General features: G+C 42.3%; 1 protein-coding gene across 3 annotated transcripts; it reads left to right on the forward strand.

The window, feature by feature from the left end:
* Positions 1-1,799: 1,799 nt before the first annotated feature.
* LOC147422483 (uncharacterized) lies at positions 1,800-11,908 on the forward strand. Of its 3 annotated transcripts, none has more exons than XM_086502730.1 (4): positions 1,810-3,270; positions 5,474-5,689; positions 10,783-10,956; positions 11,660-11,908. In XM_086502730.1, exons 1-4 carry the CDS (start codon positions 2,341-2,343, stop codon positions 11,741-11,743), a joined length of 1,404 nt encoding a protein of 467 aa, XP_086358856.1. In that variant the 5' UTR covers positions 1,810-2,340; the 3' UTR covers positions 11,744-11,908. The 3 variants fall into 3 exon arrangements, with proteins under 3 accessions (XP_086358858.1, XP_086358856.1, XP_086358857.1); XM_086502731.1 differs by having other exon boundaries at positions 1,813-3,270; positions 10,786-10,956; XM_086502732.1 differs by lacking the exons at positions 10,783-10,956; positions 11,660-11,908 and adding an exon at positions 8,344-10,528 and having other exon boundaries at positions 1,800-3,270.
* The last annotated feature ends 10,456 nt before the right edge of the window (positions 11,909-22,364 follow it).

Below are 22,364 nucleotides of genomic sequence, written 5' to 3' on the forward strand. Positions count from 1 at the left end.
AGAAGGCATTATATGTAATGGTTCAGGATAAAAGCTCTATTAGGCAGGGAGGTGGGATGTCCATTTATTTATTTATTTTCTTTCTTACTCTTTGCAGAACCCATTCCCATCTCTGCTTGAATGAGACTTTAAATTCCATTGGAATACCCGATAATCTGAAGATTTGACCATCCTCAGTTTAACTGCATCCTGCATCTGATATAATTTGAGGAAAAAAATCTGTAGAGGAGTTAAATCCAATTTTAGAATGATTGATAACAGAACCACTTGCATTACAAAAAGTATCTGGACATTGCGAGAAGCATTGAATAGTCTGCTAATGAGAGCATTAGTGTCATCTACAAACTATTGTAGGCAAAGAGTGCTATAATTGGCAATAAGTTTTTTCTTTTGGTGTAGATTCCAGTTTACAAAATCTTTGAAGATTCCATTCCTTCTTAGCTCTTCAAGAACTTTGGATTAAAATCCAAAACGATGAGGCAACTCCCAACCACCGAGCTCACGACCTAGTCTTCCGTATCGAACCTTTGGGCTTAGTCAATTTGTAGCACACCTTAGTTGCACATAGCTCGAGTCCTTCTGTATTAAAAAATAGAATGTGTTGCTCTCCCCATCCCCCCCTGAATGCTTCTTGTCCTCCTTGCCATGGCACCACTTGGTTCTCATGCTTGGCTCACATGTCAAATTCCTCCCACCAGCCTCCCCTACCAGGCTCTCTGGCTCATGATAGTTGAAAAAGGTTGCACCACCACCTGGCACGCTCCCTTTCTACTTTTTCTTGGAGTTTATACCAAAGGAAATATTTTGATGAGAAAGGTATGTGTGTGCGTGCGCGCGCGTATGTATATGTGTGTGTGTGTGTGTGTGTGTGTGTGTGTGTGTGTGTGTGTGTGTGTGTGTGTGTGTGTGTGTGTGAAATGTGTATGTGTATGTGTGTGTGCGCGTATGTGTATGTGTGTGTGCGTATGTGTATGTGTGTGTGTGCACGTGCGCGTATGTGTATGTGTGTGTGGAAGAGAGAGAGAGAGAGAGAGAGAGAGAGGGGGGGGGGGGGGACGGTTGGGGGCAAGGACAAGGGCGCACATGCAATTGTGACAGCAATTTATGACCACAGGATCTCAACCACTCAAAACCCACTTCTCTATACACATACATCATTGTTGGGAGTGGCGATGGTGAGCCTGTGGAGGTGCCAAAATTAGCAAAAGGTTTTAGATTTGAAGCCAACAATCTACTACCCTACTTGATTTAGTCATTTGAGCTCACATTGTGTCACGAGCCATTCCCATTGGCAAGGATGCTTGAAGCACTTTCAGATGCCGTGAATCCCTCAGTGGTAGAGTGCCATTTGGCTATCCTCCAAAAAAAGGTGGTGGGCCAAAGAGGAATTTCCATCGATCGAAGGCAAAATTCAATGCATGTGTGTGCGCGCACACACACACACACAAAGAAAGAGAGAGAGAGAGAGAGAGAGGAGCAGGAGAAGAAGAGAAGAAATTTTAACATCGTGGGAACATTCCCAAGGGACCTCATTCAGGACCCGGAGAGAGAGAGAGAGAGAGAGAGCCTACCTCGTTCCTTTTATACAAACTTGGTGTTTGTGTCAATGTAGACTTCTCTCACACACCACGTTGCGATGGAATCAACGTGGCAGCGTACTCAGCCGCTCGAGTCTCCCTCTCTCTCTCCCCCCCTCCCCTCTCCATCCTCCACACACACACACACACACACACACACACACACACACACACACACCACGCATAGCATAGTACATACACAACTACTGTCTCTAGATACGAGAGAGCGCTAGGCCTAGGTACATATACACGAAGACGCACACACCCCACCACTGTCGGTAGATGCGAGAGAGCGCTAGATACATATATGAGCACTCAGAACAGACAGAGAGAGAGAGGGAGAGAGAGAGAGATGCAAGACGGTGAGTTTGTGTGTGAGCTTCATTTCCCTGCATGGATCGACGTACATTTGCCAATAATAATGCCGTAACAACCCTTTACCCTACCCCTATCATTCCAATTTCTCTCTAGCAGCTCGAGCTAAAGCCCGCAGCTTCATGTGCACATTATCCGCAGAGGCTTCACATGTAACCCCACTTAGGTTCTCTCTCTCTCTCTCTCTCTCTCTCTCTCTCTCTCTCTCACACACACACACACAGCCGGCATAACACATGACTGCCTCTAAAATAAATACAGATTGAGGTCGCCTTGCTAGCCTCGCTCTCTCTCTCTCTTTCTCTCTCTCTCTCTCTCTCTCTCTCTCGTATACACACACACGCACACAAGAGCATAGGGCTAGCGAACAAGCCAAACTGAAGGACTGATGGGATCAGTTGGCTTGGCAGGAAGTGAGGTAAACGTGCACACATTCCACAGCATGGAGTCCATGCAGTCATGGAGACCCCTAGTTTCAGAGAGTGGCGCCACCGCCGCCGATTTTCATGAAGCCGTTGCAGACGACTTGTCCTTCTTCAGTTCCTACCTCGACATGGACGGAGACCTCCTGCTACCATGGGGTCCTGCGTCGCCATCACCTGTGATCAACCTCCCCTGTCAAGAAGAAGAGCATTGGTCCCTTGATCATGATGATGGTGATGGTGATGGTGATGAGCTCGATATTGATCGGAGAGCTGGCGGTCTCGACAGCATCGGTGAAGAGGGGTGTAGAAACACCAACATCCATGGCGATCAGGTTGTCTCCTGCAAGGATGATGGTTCTGACAATGTGGAAGAGTTCATCAATATCCCTTATTGCAAGGATGCCTTAAGTAGCATTGTTCCAAAGGCATGTAAACCAATGAAGGAACTCTTCCTTAACGAAGTGCAAGAGAAGAGGCCCCCCAATACTCACAATGCTTCCACTGATCATAATAGTATCAAACGGATCACGGTTAATGACAAAGGCAAAAAGAGTTGCTATAATAATAGAGTGTCCAAGCATATTGTAGAGGCAGCTAACTGTAGAAAGAATGATAGGCATGGGCCCTTCATGGCTAAAGAAGGTATAAACAAGAGTAAGTTTTTGAATAGAGCTTTATCAAGTGACTCCTTAAGTAAAGACCTAAATTCATCAGACAATGATTGCATCAACATTAGCGAGGATGATCAAGAAGCCACCAAATTTTGTAAGAAGAGAACCAACTCCAAGAGAGGTTCCTCCATCTCGAAGAACTTGATGTCGGAGCGCAATCGGCGACTAAAGTTGAATGAGAGGCTCTACTCTCTACGAGCTCTTGTTCCCAACATTAGCAAGGTGCCTCTCTCTCTCTCTCTCTATATATATATATATATATATATATATATATATTTATATATATATATATATATATATATATATATATATATATATATATATATTATATATATTATATATATATATATATATATATATATTTATATATATATATATATATATATTTATTTATTTATTTATTTATTTATTTATTTATTTGGTAGGCATTGCCGCCTCTCCCCCTCTCTCTCTCTCTCTCTCTCTCGCGTAGAGGACATCGGTCGAAGGCACTCAATTGAGGCCGGCGGCAAAAAATTGCAGCGCACCTGCAGCCAATCGTTAGTCGCCAACTAGGAAAGCCTGTTCACATGAGGCGGAAGGAAGCAGTGCACGGGACTGCCAGAGCATGGAATAAACTGCAATGTTTCTCCCAAACCACCCCCTCCCCTCCCCCTCCTCCCCCCCCCCCCCCCCCCCGCCTTCCACCCGCATGAATTGCAGGAAAAGTTTATTTTATATCATTTTCTTCAAATTAAAAAATGAATGTTCAACTCTTTCTGTGTCTCTTCCCCCGCCCCTCCTATGTTCACATTAGGCGGCATCACACAATCACCATCCCCTCTTCCACCCTCTATTGTGTGAACAATTAGGCGGCGGAAGAGTGCAGAAAGCATCTCCTCCACCTCGAAGATGAGATTTTAGGAGGCATCTTCCGCCTCTCCACTGTGAACCCAGCCTGAGAAGCTTTCGACATGTGTTCGAGAGCGAGGCAACTAAATCCGCTAATTTGGCTGTCTCTCTCTCTCTCTCTCTCTCTCTCTCTCGTTGTGCGACTGGCTGGTTGTAGGGCACACTGTCGAAGTAGGGAACATGTGACACGTGGTGGGGGAGGGTTGTCGCCGGTCGGAAACCCTCCTCACTTTATTATTAGTATAAGATAATATATGTGTGTGTGTATACGTGAGATATATATATATATATATATCAATGTTCGGGAAAAATGTGTCTCAGTATACATCTCCCCTTGTTGAGAATCCCAAAATGTAGGTTGAGAGCTAAGCAAAAGGGAAAAATCGGTCTAAAATTAGGGGAAAATAGTGTAAAAGTAGGAAAAAGCGGACCATATTTTGAAAATTTTCTCTTGGGAGGAATAATAAAGGGGTATACGCACATGGTTTTTCCCAAACACTGATATATATATATATATACGTATAACTATATGTACATGTGTGTATACAAGTACAACTGAAATTTGAAAGATGCCGTCAGGTATCAATTTTGGCTCTTTTAAGAGCACTATTTTCTTCGCCTTGTTTTCTTAAAGGCAAACTAATTGACAGTGTTCTAATCTTTCAAAATGATTTTTAAATGGGCTTAAGTGTTATAATCTTTCATTATGATTTCTAACGGACTTAAGCTTGTCACAGTGAAAATTAATGCATTGAAACATATGATAAAACACCCAATAAAAAACCGGGTGCTGTCATGGGACGCATGGATTGCTTAAAATAAAGTCATTTTGCTTCGGGTTAGAGACACAATCAAGCGGGTGCTGAGTTGGTTAGGGCAAGCGACGATTGAATGCATGCCGTTGGATCTCGAGTTCAAGCATTGGTGGCTCATTGGCTCAACTTACGTCCCATGGCGTCTTTTTAATCATGGCGTTTTTTGTTACACATGGAATTTTGTTCCATCTCGTGTGTCTTGCAACCTTCAATGTTCGCGACATCGCTTCTACAACTAATAGCCCTTACGCTCAGCTTTTGATTGCACCCTCCCAAGTTGAAAACAGTGCATCAGACTGGTCGCAATTCATCGCCTTTCTTAGGTGGCCTTAAGTTGGGGGTTTTACCCTACAATACTTGCACATTAAACTCTAGGGAAATTTCTTACTCCTCTAGCTTTTTTGATAGAATTTATTTTTGATGTTTTGAATCGTGCTTTATTTTCTTTCTGGATAGTATTGTAGCTATAGGAAAGCGCACCACCAGAACATTTTTTATGGTGAATACAATACATACACTCACAATTGTGAGTTTTTTTTGTTTTTTTATTTTATTTTTTTGTGTTGTGTGTTTTTTTTTTGGGTTTTTTTTGTGGTTGGGGGGGGGGGGGGGGGGGGGCCCACAACACCTGAAAAAAAGAATGAGCCTGCTATTATAGTAGATAGAATATAATCTGATACAAGTTGCGCTACTAATGATTCCCTTGTTTATGAATGTAGATGGACAAAGCCTCAATTGTAGGAGATGCCATTAATTATGTGAGAGATTTGAAAAAGCAAGTACAAGACATGGAAGGAGAAGTTTCTCAGCTAGAGGCTTGCAAAGAGGAACTGAAGAATGGGCTTCCTCATCCATCCTTGCAACATAAAGGGGTCAACAAAAGTGCAAGTTGCCATGCCAAAAAGCCCACTAAACTACCTTTCAAGATTCTTGAGGTATTTATAAATAAGTCCATTACTATATATGTTTCAAAGTTTTATAAACTAGGGATCAAGATGTGTCTTGTCTATAAGTGATATGGGACATGGCATAAGGGAATTGATGATTCGGGGTGCCTATGAGACTAGGGGTGGATCCTAGATGTTGAATCGTTGCACTAGGGGTTTTTGTATTTTGTTTTTTTGTTTTTGGGGTTTTGGGGGGTTGGGGGGGGGGGGGTTGGTGGTTTGTGTGTGTGGGGGTGTTTGGTTTGCTTATTAACTTCAAAATTTGCCATTATTCTAAACTAGGCTCGCTAGGGGAGATGGAAAGAGTGGTTACCTTCGAAGGGGCGGTCCGAATGGTAGACCCCGTTAGTATGCAATAAGGGTGCTTATTAACCTTTTTTGTTGCCAATCCAATCTACCACATGGATCAAGGGATAGCCATCGATCCCTCGATTGTGCAATGTCAATTATAGTCGAGGCAAGATATGTGTGTATGAGAGACTTAAAGGGATGAGGGGATTCATGTTTCCATGAGGTTACTTGCTCTTTGTCGTCTTCTTCTTTTTTACAACACTCATAGCAATGAGCAGATAGTAGAAGAATTACATTTGAAGCCTTGCTCCACCTGAGATAGAGCATCCACATATCGGAGGCTGATAAACTGGTTATCAGGGGGCCACCCGATTGAGCACAATACAAAATAAAATAACCATCGGTAACAAGGGAGCCACTCTATCCGAAAATCAAAGAAACAAGCAGATAAGGGGATGCCGCCATACATGGGGGGCTACCACCCCGCCCATGCATGTCCATTGAGCCAAGAGCCTCCAAGGAGGTCACAAGCCATCAAACATAAACCAAAACAATATCGGAACATGAATGTACTGCGCATCTTCAAACATCATTCTTTCTTCACAATCGTGAACCGGCTGTAGAACTTCGCAAGGCATCCGACCACATCCAAGACTATCTACTAATCCCCAATCAAAACAAGATGTCATGCTTAAAACAAGTAGCACTTGTAGTCACCCACAAAACATCTCCATGTGTAAGATCCACAAAGCCATCTTGAGATTGAGACCCTCCACCAAAACACCATGCTACACCTCTAGCTTAGAGCCCTCCCACAAGATATAACAGGCCTTGCCTCTCGACTAAGAGGGTGCCCATGGCGGGGCCTTCATGAAAAATACCACACTGTCAAAGGAACCTTAACCCTCCCAATGATGCTGGCCGAATTGAGGAGTTGCTCTCATGTTACAAGAGGAAACAAACCCCTTAAACCTTGAGGCACATTATTTCATCAAAATAGAATCTAATCTAAGCAATGCTGTTAAAAAGTGTCATGCCCATTTTTTTAATGCCTAAGCAAAGAAGCCAAGTACTTGTACAACAAAATAGTGGAATGGCTACATCAGTTTGACAATTCAAAAATTAAATGTTTGCTAAGCACGATACAAGGAGAGGGCTTGATTAGCCTCGACTCTAGTCTCGAGTCTTCGTTAGTTCAAGAATTATATAATTTCTGTTCAAAAAATGTTGTTTTTGGTTTGCTGGCTATGAATTTTCAAAGACATTGGTATCTACATTTGAAAAACCAATTCCTGATTCTTGATTACCTTGCTATTGAATCTCGTTGGGTTCAAACTTCACTAAGCTAAAAAATAATAGTAAAATTTACTCTTGCAAAGTTGCAAATGAAAATTCAAAAGCACACTACATTATTACCTCTAAAAGAATTCTAAAATTAACTGTAGAAGAGAAGGGGGGGGGGGGGGGGGGGGGGGGGGGAATGTTGAAGGAATAATTAAAGCGTTCATAATGATAGATATAGTACCCTACAACCAAGCAATAAAGTGTTATTGAGGGCAGAGAAAGAGAAAGAGCCAAGCTTGATTCCCAATAGCTCCCAAGATATTCCCCCAAAGGCAAAGAAGAATTATTCAAATATAATAGCTAACAACCACTATTGCAAAAAGGGTCATGGCTTTACATCATGCTTAAAAGTTGAAAAGGGGGGGGGGGGGGGGGGGGGGGGGGGGTGTGTGTGTGTGTGTTTGGGGTTGTGAGAAGAATGCCATAGTGTTTAAATAGCTGACATATCATAATCAAAATACTATTTCAAAAAGGCAATGGCTACACATCATCCTTGAAGGGATAGAAAGCATGCTATATTGTTTAGATAGTGGCTAGTGTCCAAGGGCTACATATTCATCTCTTGTTATCATTGGGTAGCTCTCTCAAAGTACAATCCAAACTAATGATATCTTACAAATCTTCTTTAAAAAGGTGCCTTTCATGTGTCCATCTCGATGCTACTATTCTATAGCACAAATAGCTTTCCACTATAACATGCTTCCAAGAGTTTGACATTGCCTCTAGGAAGATCTCATTTACAATCCTCCTTCAAAATTCAAATCCTTGTCATTGGCCAAAAAGGATACTTCTCATTGGTAAACAAGTGTCGAGTCCTCAGCATTGTGCTCAAAATAATCAAAATGCACACCAATTTTTGCTCCCACAATTTTTGCAAAAATACTGGCTAGTATTGTAAAATGTCCGGTTCAGATTTGTCTTGGAGGGATTTTTGTATGTTTGTGAAAATGATTTTTCCCGAATAGTGTTCCCACTATCTTATAATTTCTTTTTATACTTTTAAATAGGTTTTCTCTGTTGCTACATGTTGTCAATTCACAAGGTCAAAGCCTTGCGGGACTTGTGTATCAATAAAGCAAATGATACTTTTTGGACTACATATGGAGTCCTTAATAAAGCATTGGATTTTTGGTGCAATTGTGGACCACTAGCCACATGGCAAAAAAATAATAATATTTTTTTCATATCTTTGTGAGAGGTGTTAACATTTGTATTGTACCTCTCTCTTTAAAGAGGGCCGTTGAATATTGGGTTACACACAATCTTTTTCTCCTCTTCCATCTTTTTTTTTCTCAATTTGTTATCCAAGTGGTTTTTCAAACATTATATTTTATGTTTTTGAAATATATTATACTAAGGGAAAAAAAGAAACTAGCTAATCAAGAATTAGTTTATTAGCTATAAGAAACTTTTATTGTTGAATGACTCTTAAGTTTGTTGCACAAGAATAACGAGAGGCAAATTGTAGCCTTTTAATGTAGAAGAATAAAGTAAAATGAGTTTTTAACAAGCGACATATAGCTATGGCTAGCATCTCTTTCTATAATCAATCATCCTGGATGTAGCCATCAAGATAAGTCAAAACAGATAGAAAGCTGCCGAACATGGAGCTATCATAGGTCTCTCTCTTCCTTTGAAAATTGGAATACCTTTTCATAAGCGTCTCTTTCGAGTGTGGCTTGCATGTGGGCTCAGTCAAGACAACTCGAGAGAGTGTGTCAAAAACGAAGTGTTAAAGGTGAGGGCTTTAAGCTTATTCAGTATGGTTCAACCCTTGAAAGTTGAGACATGAGGGTGTAAGTGAGTGGGGTGCAATCCCGTAAAACATGGTGGTAGGTGGGTTGCATTGGGACTGTGAGAGCATCAATAACGAAAATTTCATCATTACATCGCTTCAAATTTTATATTGATTAGTATAGTCGACGACTTCGTCGCCTCTCTCTCTCTCTCTCTCTCTCTCTCTCTCTCTCTCTCTGCGCCACTATGTTCTCGGACGTTGCAGACGACACCCGCCAGATGCAAGAGACGTTGACGCTTGGCAGAGAGGGGGGGAGGGGAATCCCCTCCCCCTTTATCTATTAGTATAGATAAACATCCTTCTTTTTTTAGGTAGGTTCTAAAATGAAATGTTAAGGCCATAAATGTTAAGGCCATTTACAGTGACATGCTCAAACTCCCCTTTTTCCACAAATTGATAGGCCAGTTGTGTTTGATCGTTGGAAGTCATGACAAGAGACGATCTTTTCAGCATATCAAGTGTAAGTCTCCTCCGAAGGAGATAGTAGTGTTGTAATTGGAATTTGGAAGTGGTAGTAAAAGGAGAATAATGTGGGCTCCAAAGAAAGGAGGATATTCTAACCATGGAGTGTCCTAGCATGTCTTAGAAATTGTTTTTTGAATTTTTCTAAGTTTTTAAAAGCGGGTGTGGGTGAGTAGGTGCAATCTCGTAAAACTAATCGAAACGAAGCTTCGAACTTTTTTTAATTAAAAAAAAGGCTTTACATGACTTCACTTCCTTTTCATTTTATTGCTTTAAAATGCCAATGCTATACTTCCACCACTTCTTTTTTTTTGTGTTTTGTTTTTGGATTTTTTTTCTTTTTGTCTTTCAGGTTCTCTAATACGATTTCTCTTGTCAATCCATAAAATAAATTTCTAAATAAACACATCTTTTAGCAAGTGGCAAATTGGCAATCGTTTTTGGAGATTCTTCATTGTAAATCTGGACGATGGTGGAAAGTGGCATCAATATTCAACAAAGAAAAGAAATAATTTCTATTACTTGTGTGTAACATGCTCACCATTCTCTCTCTCTCTCTCTCTCTCTCTCTCTCTCTCTCTCTCTCACACACACACACATAAGAAAAGAATTAATTTCTAGTACTTGTGTGTAACATTCTCACCGTTCTCTCTCTCTCTCTCTCTCATGCATAGATATAGGTGTAACATGTGTAGAAGGAATATATATATATAATTTATTTATTTATTTATATTTATATTTATATATATATCATAAAGAGAGGGGGGGGGGGGGGGACCTCTCCAAAGAATCTTCATTCATTGTATGGCAGTATAGAGACAGAAAAGAGTTGATTTCTAGACTTGTACGACATGCTATGGTGCTTCTCTCTCTCTCTCTCTCTCTCTCTCTCACACACACACACACACACGCACACACACATAAGAGAGAATCCTTAGCATCATAGCAGGTTGCACAAATATAAAAATCACTTTTTTCTTCTTTTCCTGTGCGTCAATGGTGGTGCCACATGCAGTGAATGGGGGGGAGAGTCCCATCGTTCAATTTAAATAAGAAGTGATCTATTAACCTTAGAGCGTACCTGAAAAGTAGCATCCTCACTTATTCCACACCTTTGGTTTTGTCAAGGTTTCTTTTAACCACAAAAAGGAAATGACTTTTGAATTTGTTGTTGGGTATACCAAAGCAGTTAGATGTGACACAAATGGAGGAAAAACTCTTTCAATTTCGAATTCACTGCAAGAAGACCCCCGGCATTTTGCTTCAACTAGCACGAGCTCTAGAAGCCCTTGATTTTGAGATAGTCAATGGAAGCTTCACATCAATAAATGACCACGTCTTAAACACGCTGGTCATTGAGGTATGTGCCCAAGTTCACCTATAATGTGTGTGTGTGTGTGTAAATACATTTACTTTTTTATACTTGCATACGTGTATATATGCAAATAGATGTACATACATACATACATACACATATGCATAACTACACACTTACGCATAGTGTGTATGTGAGTACACACACACACACATACATTCTGTATATATGTGTATACACACACAAATAATGTGTATATGTATGAGTGTGTGTTAGTATGTATATATGTATACAAACAAATACATGCATATGTGTCTATGCATACATGCATAGATACACACATGTATCTGTGTGTATGTATGTATACTTATGTTGACACACATGCATGTTTGTCAATATACGTATACATACATACACACAAAGACATGTGTGTATCTATATTGACACACATGCATGTTTGTCAATATACATATACATACATACACACAAATACATGTGTGTATTTGTGTGTATGTATATTGACACACATGCATCTTTGTCAATATATGTATACATACATACCCTCAGATGCATGTGTGTATCTTTGTATGTATGCATTGACACATATGCATGTACATGTATGCATGTATTTATTTGTATATACACACACACACACACACAATTTTGTGAACTACATAATTTGTGTCTTCAATTTCATATGTTATGTGAGAAATTCATTAATCTGACAATGAGTTACGTACTTTTTCAGGCTAATGATGCACACCTCATAGGAAGTGAAGATCTTCGAGCAAAGACTATTGTTGCCATACAAAGATTTGGACTCTTCCTTTGATGATAGCCAGAATTTCCATGTCTCATATATTAGACACGGTGTATTGTTAGATGTTAGCTGTTTTCAAAGGGACACTAAGAACTTTCACAAAGCTCTTTGGCTATTTTATTTACTTTGATGTACCAGATGACATTATATAATAGAGACAATATCATTCTCCAAGAAGCACCAAAATAGCAAAAAATTTAAAACAAAATAGCCCACATAGGTCATGTACATTATGTGAAACAACATTTGGGAAGGGTTCCCTAATATGTGATAAAAACATAAAAGTAAGCTCCGTTGTATGACAAGTATTATTATGTAAAATTTCCAAGTACATTTATCGACGGTTGACAACCATATAAAATAAATGTACAGAATTGTTTAGTCCAAGGTTTGAGTCCTTGCTTTCTAATATACTTCTTATGAGTTTGTGCTTCTAACAAAATCGATGTTCGTTGCAAATGTCATGGACAAGTGCAATTGTGTGCCTAGGATTTTTGAGAAATGCGCTACTTGACATGTCTAAAGAACTAATAACTTACTAGTACGGCCGGTCGCCTTCGGCGACCTCTCTCTCCCTCTTTATCGCATGCACAGGGGCTTCTCTCTATTTTGGAGTTTAGCCTTCATGTGGTAGATTTCGACACGTGTAAAGGGCTACCCTTTTCGCCATGTTATGTTAGTTTAGATGTAGATTAGACTTTCACAAAATGTAATTGCACATGCACCAAATGGCAACCAACACCAAATGTGTGCAATAGCATCCGCAAAGCCGCAAAAAATTCACAAAAAATGATACCTATAAGCCTAATATCTCAAGCGGCGGCAAGCTGTCCCCATGTATGCACCGACAGAGAGATGTGAAGCCTGTGTGTGTGTGTGTGTGTGTGTGTGTGTGTGTGTGTGTGTGTGTGTGTGTGAGAGAGAGAGAGAGAGAGAGAGAGAGAGAGAGAGAGATTGGCAATGTCGTGTGAGCTGCAACATGTGGCAAAAGGTGGGGTAAGCTAGAGGGTGCCTCTTGCACTTGAGAGAGAGAGAGAGAGAGAGAGAGAGAGAGAGAGCACCCATAGATTCTACAGATTTGTGACGCTTTCATTGGTCGCCCCTACTCTATAGTGAGCCTCCTCGACATTCCAAAGCCCAATCTCCCTCAATCGCCTTAGCCCTTATTACCCTCCTCCACAGTTCTGTCTTCCACGCCACTAATTACATCTACTTTCTTCCTTGCTCCATTTGCTTTGATGACAAAACTTGCCATGTCTCTCATTGGCCAGACCTTTAACGTAGGGTAACCGCCTTCAGCATGGCCTTGCTGCAGCGAACACAGCCCCCAGGCTGATGGAAATCGGTAGACACGGTAGAGGTAGAGAGAGATTTAAGAGAGAGGGAGAGATTTCTATTGTTGAGCAGACGTACTATGTGTGTGTGTGTGTGTGTGTGTGTGTGTGTGTGTGTGTGTGTGTGTGTGAGAGAGAGAGAGAGAGAGAGTTTCCAGGCATGAAGGAAATAACGTATATGTTGTTGCGTGGCACACCTTCTCGTCTTCGTCATTGCAGCCCTTAGATAGTCTCTCTCTACTCGCCACCCTTTCCTTAAGTAGCCTCGTCCCCACAATATGCTTCCATCAAGCTCTAGGGACATGCTCTTGGACTGCGGGGCAAGCATTGAATCGCGGGAGTATGTTCCATCGTGCCCAATGGCTAGCTGCACCTCAAAGTATACCTCGGCTTGTGCTTGATACCCTGCTGACGTTGGTTGTCCTGCCACATTGGTGCCAACTCACATGCAAATAGGGAGGGGAAGGGCTATCCTCCCGTGGCTTGCAAGCAGTTACAGCCACGTGGATGTACATGTATCTCTCTTCCCGATCTGGCCTTGTTGGACATATACATAATACACATGTATGTAGTTGTTACCAAGAGTGGATACAAACACATCCTATAGGTCTCTTTCATCCTCAAGGCAACCCGACCCTCATCCTAGAGTAGCATTGAGAGAGAGAGAGAGAGAGAGAGAGAGAGAGAGAGAGAGAGATCTCACATGGCTCACTTTCGTATAAGCTATAGTCTGGTTGTCTTTGTTTGAGAGAGATAGACTGAGAACATGCACAATAACCGGTGTCAAAATGATCGCATGCATTGTCGACAGCTACCATCGCATATCGAGCACATGCAGGCGGCTTTTAGGTGTCGTAGTGAGAGAAATAAAAAGAGAGAGAGAGAGAGAACTAAAAATGTCTTCTAACAGAGTGCAAAACGCTACATGCCAATGGAGGATCCTCCCGCCAAGCAACCGGTGCTTCATTGCCAGTGATCGTTAGGACAAACTCCTCTTAGTTCCGATGGCGACGGTGAGCCGTCAATGGCTTCTGTGATTCAAACGGGCAGTTTCATGCAACGTTGATAGTGGGCCAAGACTCTCTTTTTATCGTTTGAGACTTCGAGTGCACTGCATGTGCACACCCTAAGAGAGATCCCAATTATACATCTTGTGTTTGTGTGTGTGTGGGGCAAGTATATGTAATTGTGAATGTATTAAGATTCGTATTGCATCTGATCAATAGCAAGACCCAAATTTCGGGCATGCTTTATGTCTTCATTAGATTGCCTTTTACAATATGTAGGCTACCATAATTGGGCAGCTGCTGCCAGATCTCTATATTGCCCTCCCTCCCCCCAACACACACACACGCAGAGGTGTCCATGTGATTAAACTTATGAGATGGAGAGAGATTCCAGTAAAAAGAAAACGGAAGATTGCCAATCTACAGCATTGCCAGCAAGTGTAGAAGCTACCTTCGCTCCTAATTTCCTATTTCCAGTTATTTGCATGTGCATAGTTTTAGAGAGAGAGAGAGAGAGAGAGAGAGAGAGATTTATATGATGCTTTATATTACATGGTTTGCAAGGGGTTTTGTCGACGTGCTTCTCAGGCTGGAACTGGTTGTTGAAGACCAGCCGCACCACACCCTTCTTATGGACGACGTAGGTCTGCTGGCCACAGCCAGTACTTAATCTTGGCAAAGTTTTGACTCTGAGGTATCACCGCTCACATTTGTTCCTACTTTCTTGAACTTCTTGTATGAATCCTTGAATGCATCGCCCTTCGACACCTTGCAAACCGTGAGTTGTTGAAGGTGAGTACTGGAACGCGAAGAGAGAGAAACTGAAGAGGAAGAGGGCTGCAACGTTGTTCCCAAGATCTTTGGAGAAGAGAGGAGGAGGAGGAGTGACTGACATCGAGGGCGACTACATGGCTCACAAAAGCGCATGCCAAGGTCAAGATCGCCACAGAGGAAGCGATCGTTCACTCATGCTTTCTCCCTTGCACCACACACACTCCCTCTCTCTCTCTCTCTCTCTCTCTCTCTCTCTCTCTCTCTCTCTCTCTCTCTCTCTCTCTCTCTCTCTCTTTTTCACACACACACGCACACAGTACCCACACGATTGAGCGGAAGCTTGTGTAGTCATCAGGGCAGGTAGATGAGCGTGCAACAAAGAAGAGTTGAGGCTGTGTTGAGCATGAGCATTGAGGAGGGTGTGGCTGTTGCAAGCTCTGCCTACAACTTGCAAAGGTGGGAGCTGATCTGTGGTCCGTAGCTTGACGCTTGGACTCCCATTTGAATCCTTCATTTTCCCACTACTCAAGGCACTGCCCACTAATCAAGGCAAAGGACCCTCGATTTGTGGGGTGCAAAAGTCAACTCGACCATGCAAGAGCCAACTCGATTCCACATCTGCTGCCGTGGATGATGGCAAACGTGAGCGCTGAGCACTAAGAGATTGGAGGCAGTATTTGCTGCCACATGGCAATCCACACCTCTCATCTTTATATAGATATAAGATTTTATATAGATAGCCACCAATTCTGATGCACAAGCACTCTTAGGTGTGCAAAATCATCACAAGCTTTTGAGCTTGCCTTAAAGAGAAGATACAAAGTACTTACTACCTAGTATTTATATGGGAACTTATTTTATATAAACTAGTATAGCCGGCGGCTCTCTCTGCGTCACTTCGCCACCTCTCTCTCTCTCTCTCTCTCTCTCTCTCTCTCTCTCTCTCTCTCTCTCTCTCTCTCTCTCTCTCTCTCTGTGCGTCACTGTGTTCCCGGGCGTTGTAGGCCACACCCGCCAGTTGAAGGAGAAGCTGACGCGTGGCAGGGGGGGAAACCGGAATTCCCTCCCCCTTTATCTTTAGTATATATAGCCATCAATTCTCACACACAAGTAGTCATTAATGTGTTTTGTGCCGGCTAAAATTGCAAAATCATCACAAGTTTTTTTAGCTTGCCTGGAAGAAAATAGGCTTTTGCTTACATATCAATCAATAGAATATCGATGGGTATCTAGATCAATTGACAGTGTATCAATCCGTATGTAAGTCAATCCATAGATGACTAGATCAAGTACTATATCTATAAAAACAATTTGGTCTCTTTTCGTTAAAAATCTAGCTCTCACCTGCCCTTATCTACTTGTCGATTATTTATAGCACAATAAATAGAATCTCTATATAGTGGCTCCTCTGATCCCCCCTCTCAAGAAAATATATAAGGATGCTCAAGGCCAAGCTCTAGCTTTGATAAATGCAACATTGATGACCCCATGAACATGAGCTACCATTGCAACAAACTTTGCATGTCACTTGTTAGCAAAAAACCATGTAAGACTTGCATCTAAAGTGAGAGAGAGAAAAAGAGAGAGGTCTTCTTGCTCACATTGGCATCGGGGGCATGAACAAGGGAGTAAGGTCTGTAGGGACCAATATGGAGCTGGTGATGAGAGCATGGGGTGAGTATGGAGGTGTTGTGATTGTTACAGGTCCGTAGGCATGCAGGGTTGGGGAGGGGAGAACTCTCTGTCGCCAAGGTCTCGACATTGCAGGCGCGTGGATCTCACGAGCCTATGAGGGCACAAATCAAGCCATAGCTCTTCTCTCTTGCAAATAGGGCATGAAGCCCTCTCCATCAACCTCACGCACAAGCAAGACGCGAACCAGGAGGGGGGGGGGGGGGGGGGGGGGGGGGGGGGGGGACGCATGCTTCAATTTTTTCCTTTGGACAGGAGGGACAGGGAAGGCTCTATGTACATTCCATCTAATATATGTGAAATAGATCCATTTTAAGTGTTTTCAACAATAATATGTCACACTTTCTTTAGCACTGTTGTCTTTGTTAGTGAGTCTCCATTAAGCGTTTTCAATAATTTCTTTAGCATTGTACATTTTTCATTGATGTCTTTGTTAGCACTTCATTAAGCGTTCTCAATAATATCTCAGACTTTCTTTAGGGTTTTTATAAGTATCTCACTTGCATCATTTTGTGTGTGAATAACATCACGAGTTTTGGAGTTCATTAGATTTTCTGATTGTGTGTATGCATTGTGTGGGAAACCTTGATTAAGCTGTGGCGCCGTGGCTTCTACTCAACCATAGAATTGGCACAATGAATCTTGGATGGAAAATCAAGTGAGCCAAGATATGGTAGCCATTGTAATGTTGATTATTTTTTAGATAAAATGCAAGAATTGCGGCTTAGTGTCATGGACGTAGGTTAACCAAGAGGCAGAGGTAGAGCTATGTCTTTTCCTAGTCGGTGCTACGATGGAGAATTCCAATGAAATGTGCACACTTAGCATTCAATACTGTGCACATGATCATTCCCATGCCATTGGCATCCAGCCTGCCCACCAATGGCTCCGTGTGCATCTTGCACCATCTTTACTCAAAAGTAGATAGATTTTGTAATTTCACTCTCTTCATCCTTACCTTTTGTTCCTCCCGCTGCTTGTCCCACAGCTCTGTCTTGGCCATATTGCATATAGGAGGAATGTCTTCTTTCAAATCTCTACAGCATATCTTCATGCTACCAATTCTTTGATAGTTGTTGGCACCAATAATTCATGGTGGGTTTCTTCACATAGCCTGCACTTTGTATTCTCCCACATAATGCTAATAAAATTTGTAATGAAGATGTTGATTTCATTAATTTGATGGATTCATGCATCTGTACACATTGAGATTGACAGTATGCACTCTTTGCGAATTTCTTGCATGATGGTATTTTTCTGTTTAGGCATCATCTCTACACAAGGCAATTAACAAAAAAATATTCAAATGTTTAGAATAGTGAATCTAGGTCCCAATCAAATAGATTTCACACCATCAAAATATTAGTTGTGCAAGGACTTCTACGCCTAGGAACCATGCGTTGTAGACTTCCAGAAAGCCTATGAGTTGTTATCTACAATTCCTTCTACGCGCTTATGCTCTCCTTGAAGCTCATGCCCTCCTCGATGCCTTCCTTTATGCTCCCTTCACGCTCTTCTCTTTGGGATGAGTGAAAGAGGCCGAGCTTATAAGCCTTCAAGGCTATGATAGAGAGAGCAAGAACTTTGAGATCCATAGATTTTGAATATGAGGGCGAGAGAGAGAGAGAGAGAGAGAGAGAGAGAGAGAGAGAGAGAGAGAGAGAGAGAGAGAGAGAGAGAGATTACGTTCTTGCTTTCCCTCTTCGATCCTCTTGACAAGGTCAAGAGAGAGTATGAGATATTTGCCTTGCTTTTGATCCGCTTCCTCTTTGAGAGCGAGAGGGGGAGAGAGGGAGATCTCCCATCTCCCCTCCTCCTCTGCCCCTTATCATTTCTGCTCTAACTCTCCCTTCCCGCTTGCTTCACAATGTCAACATACACACACACACACACACACACACACACACACACAGAGAGAGAGAGAGAGAGAGAGAGAGAGAGAGAGAGAGAGAGAACTTGAAGCCTCCCTCGAGCCCTCCTCGCTGGCTTGCTTCCCAAAATTGAGAGAGAGAGAGAGAGAGAGAGAGAGAGAGAGAGAGAGAGAGAGAGAGAGAGAGAGAGAGAGAGAGAGAGAGAGAGAGTAGTCGAGCTTCTTCTCCTTTGCTTCCTGCTCTTCACATCCCCTTCTTCACACAATACTCCACTTTATTAAAAAAAAAAATCCCCTTTCAATGCCCACCACGAGTCAATCACACGGTGTCCTGCAGCTCCGCTACCATGAAGAGAAAAAGAGCAGAGAAATGCAAGATAAGCTTCTTTAAAGCCTACACATTTAATGGTTAGTGATCACGGCTTGTTAACAAGCCAAGCCTAATGATTAATGTATGCTAGATGCGGCTTAAAAGGGCCAACAGATGTCTTAATGAAGCCAAAAATGAGTATGCTTGAAGTGAGCACATATGGAAGATTATGACCTAGAATTGTAGTGCTTGAAGTGCTCTATCGGCCTATCTTTACAGCTTGTCGATTGGAGCTACGATGAAGAAGTTATTGCAGTTTGAAGTTTAAGTCAATTGCAGATCCGTACCAGATTGGGCAACTGCAACTGAGGTGACATAAATAAAATGAATGCAGGGGCCTGAAGTGCTCACTTTGTGGAGCGCGTCAGTCTTTACAGATCAGTGATCGAAGTTCCGGTTGCCAAGATATTAGTCATTAAAGATTCGACGAGGGCTGGCTCCGTACCAGTTTGATCCACTCGGTCGGTGTTTCGTTTGGGAATTTTACAGCATCAGCAGGGTTTGTGTGTGCTCTATGCAACTTGAGAAGTCTACAGGAATTTACAGCTCGTCTGATAGAGTCCGGGTTGGTGAGATAATATGGATTGAGGCCGGTGTCAACTGTCGGCACTGATGAGCTGGATAATTTTGGCATTATCTGGGAAGCTGATGCAAGCTATAAACAACCGAGTGCGAAGAGAATGCCTTCCGGCAAGTGCAATCACCTATACGTGCATCTTTGAACCATGTGGCATTATTTGAGATGCTCGTATACACAGTAAAATTCACAAAGATATTGTTAGTCAATGACTGTTGTGGGAAGATGTCGTGCTTGGCAATTTGTTTTTGATGTTCACTTGTAGTTGGCAGTGCTTCGGCCGGCATGCGTACCAAATGAGGTGCCTTTATGTATGTCTAAGGAGGGGACTTGCCCGTCCAAACTGGAAATTAGTTGAGACAAAAAGGGCTTGGCCACCCAAAAACCGGTGCCCGCCCACTTAAGTGTAAAAATAAAGTGTGAACTAAAAAACAAAAAGGCATGGCGAGGCTGCAGGGAGGGCAGCGCAAGGCTACGCAGGGAGGAGAGGAGACACAGCGACCTGCACGGGGCTCAGAAGCGAACGTGCATGAAGCGGGAATCCACCGGTAGGTCAGGGCGCACAATTTGGTGCCCTTCTTGCACAGTTTGGCAGCGATTTAAAAAAAAGCCACTGCCACATCATCAAGTACCTTTCCCGTGCCACGTCATTCACGGTGTCGTGACTGCGTGCTGGGGGCAAAATTTTTAGAGGGCTAATTTTAGGTTTTTCAACAACTAGTGAAGACGGGAGTAGAGGAGGGGAAGCAACGAGGAGGTGAAGAGAACCAAGGCGAGGAGGTGAAGGGAGCCAAGGCAAGGAGGCATCTCTCTCTCTCTCTCTCTCTCTCTCTCTCTCTCTCTCTCTCTCTCTCTCTCTCTCTCTCTCTCTCTCTCTCTCTCAGAAGCCAAGGCAAGGAAAGTCTCTCGCTCTCTCTTTCTCAGGACCTTGAGCCATAAGAGGAATCCAAGACTCGAAGGAGCAAGAGCACGGCGTTCTCTCCCTCTCTCGGCCATAATCAAGAGGAGGCGGAAGGGAATGAGGCTCGGCTTCAAGCGCACAATTGAATCGGAAAAGCTAGGAACTCTCTCACTGAAGAGTAAGAAGATCTCGGCAAGGGAAAGATAAGGCGAGGGAAAATCGGCAAGAGAAGATGTCGGAGCTTGGCAAGCAAAGGGAGGCAAGCTGAAACGTTGTAATCGGCATGTATTCAGAGAGTCTGAGGTTAAGTAGCAAGATAAGGGAGCGGTAAGGTAACCAAGAGAGAGGAAAACATCGCTCTACCGTATTTGGGAGATACAAGGGCATCAAGCAGGGAATTTCACCAGATATGTACGTCCTCATCAACTTCAAATGGCTCTAATGGCAGGCATAAGTGAGAAATTTACAGTCGTGATCTAATTTGAGAGCATTAAACTCTCCTAACACCATCAGTGCCGTTAACGGCAAACATTTGTAATCGAATTTCACTTCGACTAATCATCAACAGCTTCAAACATTTCGGTTATCAAATTTCAAGCATTTAAGGTGTTTTCAGAGTCTTTTGCTTTGTGTTTTGCATCTAGTATCTCGCACCTCCCACAGCCAAAGGCTCGGCGCCTGCCCGGCTCACGTTTTGAACACATATCCCCGGACATCTTTAGTGAACCTGACGCGATACGAGCCGGGGTGTGAGGTAAAGATGGAGATGCCAGAACAGTTAAAGCAGTTTATTGAAGATTTCAGTGCCAATGGATCTGATAAAAATCTAGCAGTTGCAGAGTTGCCAAAAATGATGGCGTTAGTTCAGGGATGTCTACAGGAAGCGAAAGCCGTGCAGTTAAAAAAGCAGATTGATGATGCTGTAGAGCTAGCACTTGATGCTGTTCGGGAGCAATATTATATTTTTCAGGGATATGATCCAGAAGGTTTTATTGGATGTTATGAAGTTGAGATGAAGAGCCAAAATGTTCCAAAAGATTGGATGATTGCAGCTTTTGAGGAGGTTGTAAACTCGGATTTTAAAAAGCAGGTTCAAGAACTGGCAGAAGCATATCCCACACGGTGGGAGTATTTTGTAGAGGAATTTATTTACGAAAGCTCAAGGATTCTAAATCGGGACATAAAAGAGATTATTGAACGAAGTAAGGTTGTCTTCAGTAAAGGTGAAGGGGATCAGATGTAGATCCTCAATTATGATGAATTATGGGAGCATGTTTCTGCAAGAAGTAAAGCCAAAGAAAATGTTGAGCTGGAAGTAGCAGATTCAGTTCGAGAGGAGCTTATTTTGAGCAACGAAGAAAGGGTAAACGATGAATTTGATGCTGAAACAGGCTTATATTAATTTTTTTCAAAGATTGCTCGCATGGATGCTACCTCTAATAATGGTTCCAGTGAAGACATAGACTGTACAGCAAGTGGTTCACAAGATGTTGACCTTGACATGGATTATTCTGAAGGAGTTCATCAAGCAGATGAGCCTCTACAGGATATTTCTAAAACTATTAGCACTATAGGTAAGCAGGTTAACATGTTTGGTGCAGATGAGTGCATAAATATAGCTATTATATACACATTAGCTGATGAAGTGACTAAAATTGTGGACCCAACACAGGATGAGCCTGAGGATGTCAATGAACCTATGATTGCTACTAACAATATGCTTGCATATGTTGCTATCATAGAAGATGATGCTATAATCGGTGAATTTTTGTCTAGATCTGAAGGAGATGTTTATGGCAATATAGAAGAGCTTTCTGATGTGTATACCTCTTCAGAGGGGGTTCCAGATGAGCCTTTACAATGCTATGATGTATTGCTAAGTAACATGGATGCAGATGAGGAAGCACAGGGTGATATCAATGAGTATGAAGATTTCTTAGATCATGTTGATTGTGAACAGGTTATCGACAGGGATTTTACATCTATGCTTGTACATGGGCTGCATGAGGAGATGACTCCTACATTTTTTATTAATGTTGAGACTTCCAAGGGTGATTTTCCCCAGGATGTTATGGATGAAGATCTACATGATAAAGCTGGTTTTCATG

Source organism: Adiantum capillus-veneris, chromosome 27 (assembly GCF_014529385.1).
Source record: "Adiantum capillus-veneris isolate H3 chromosome 27, ASM1452938v2, whole genome shotgun sequence".
Taxonomy (NCBI): Eukaryota; Viridiplantae; Streptophyta; class Polypodiopsida; order Polypodiales; family Pteridaceae; genus Adiantum; species Adiantum capillus-veneris.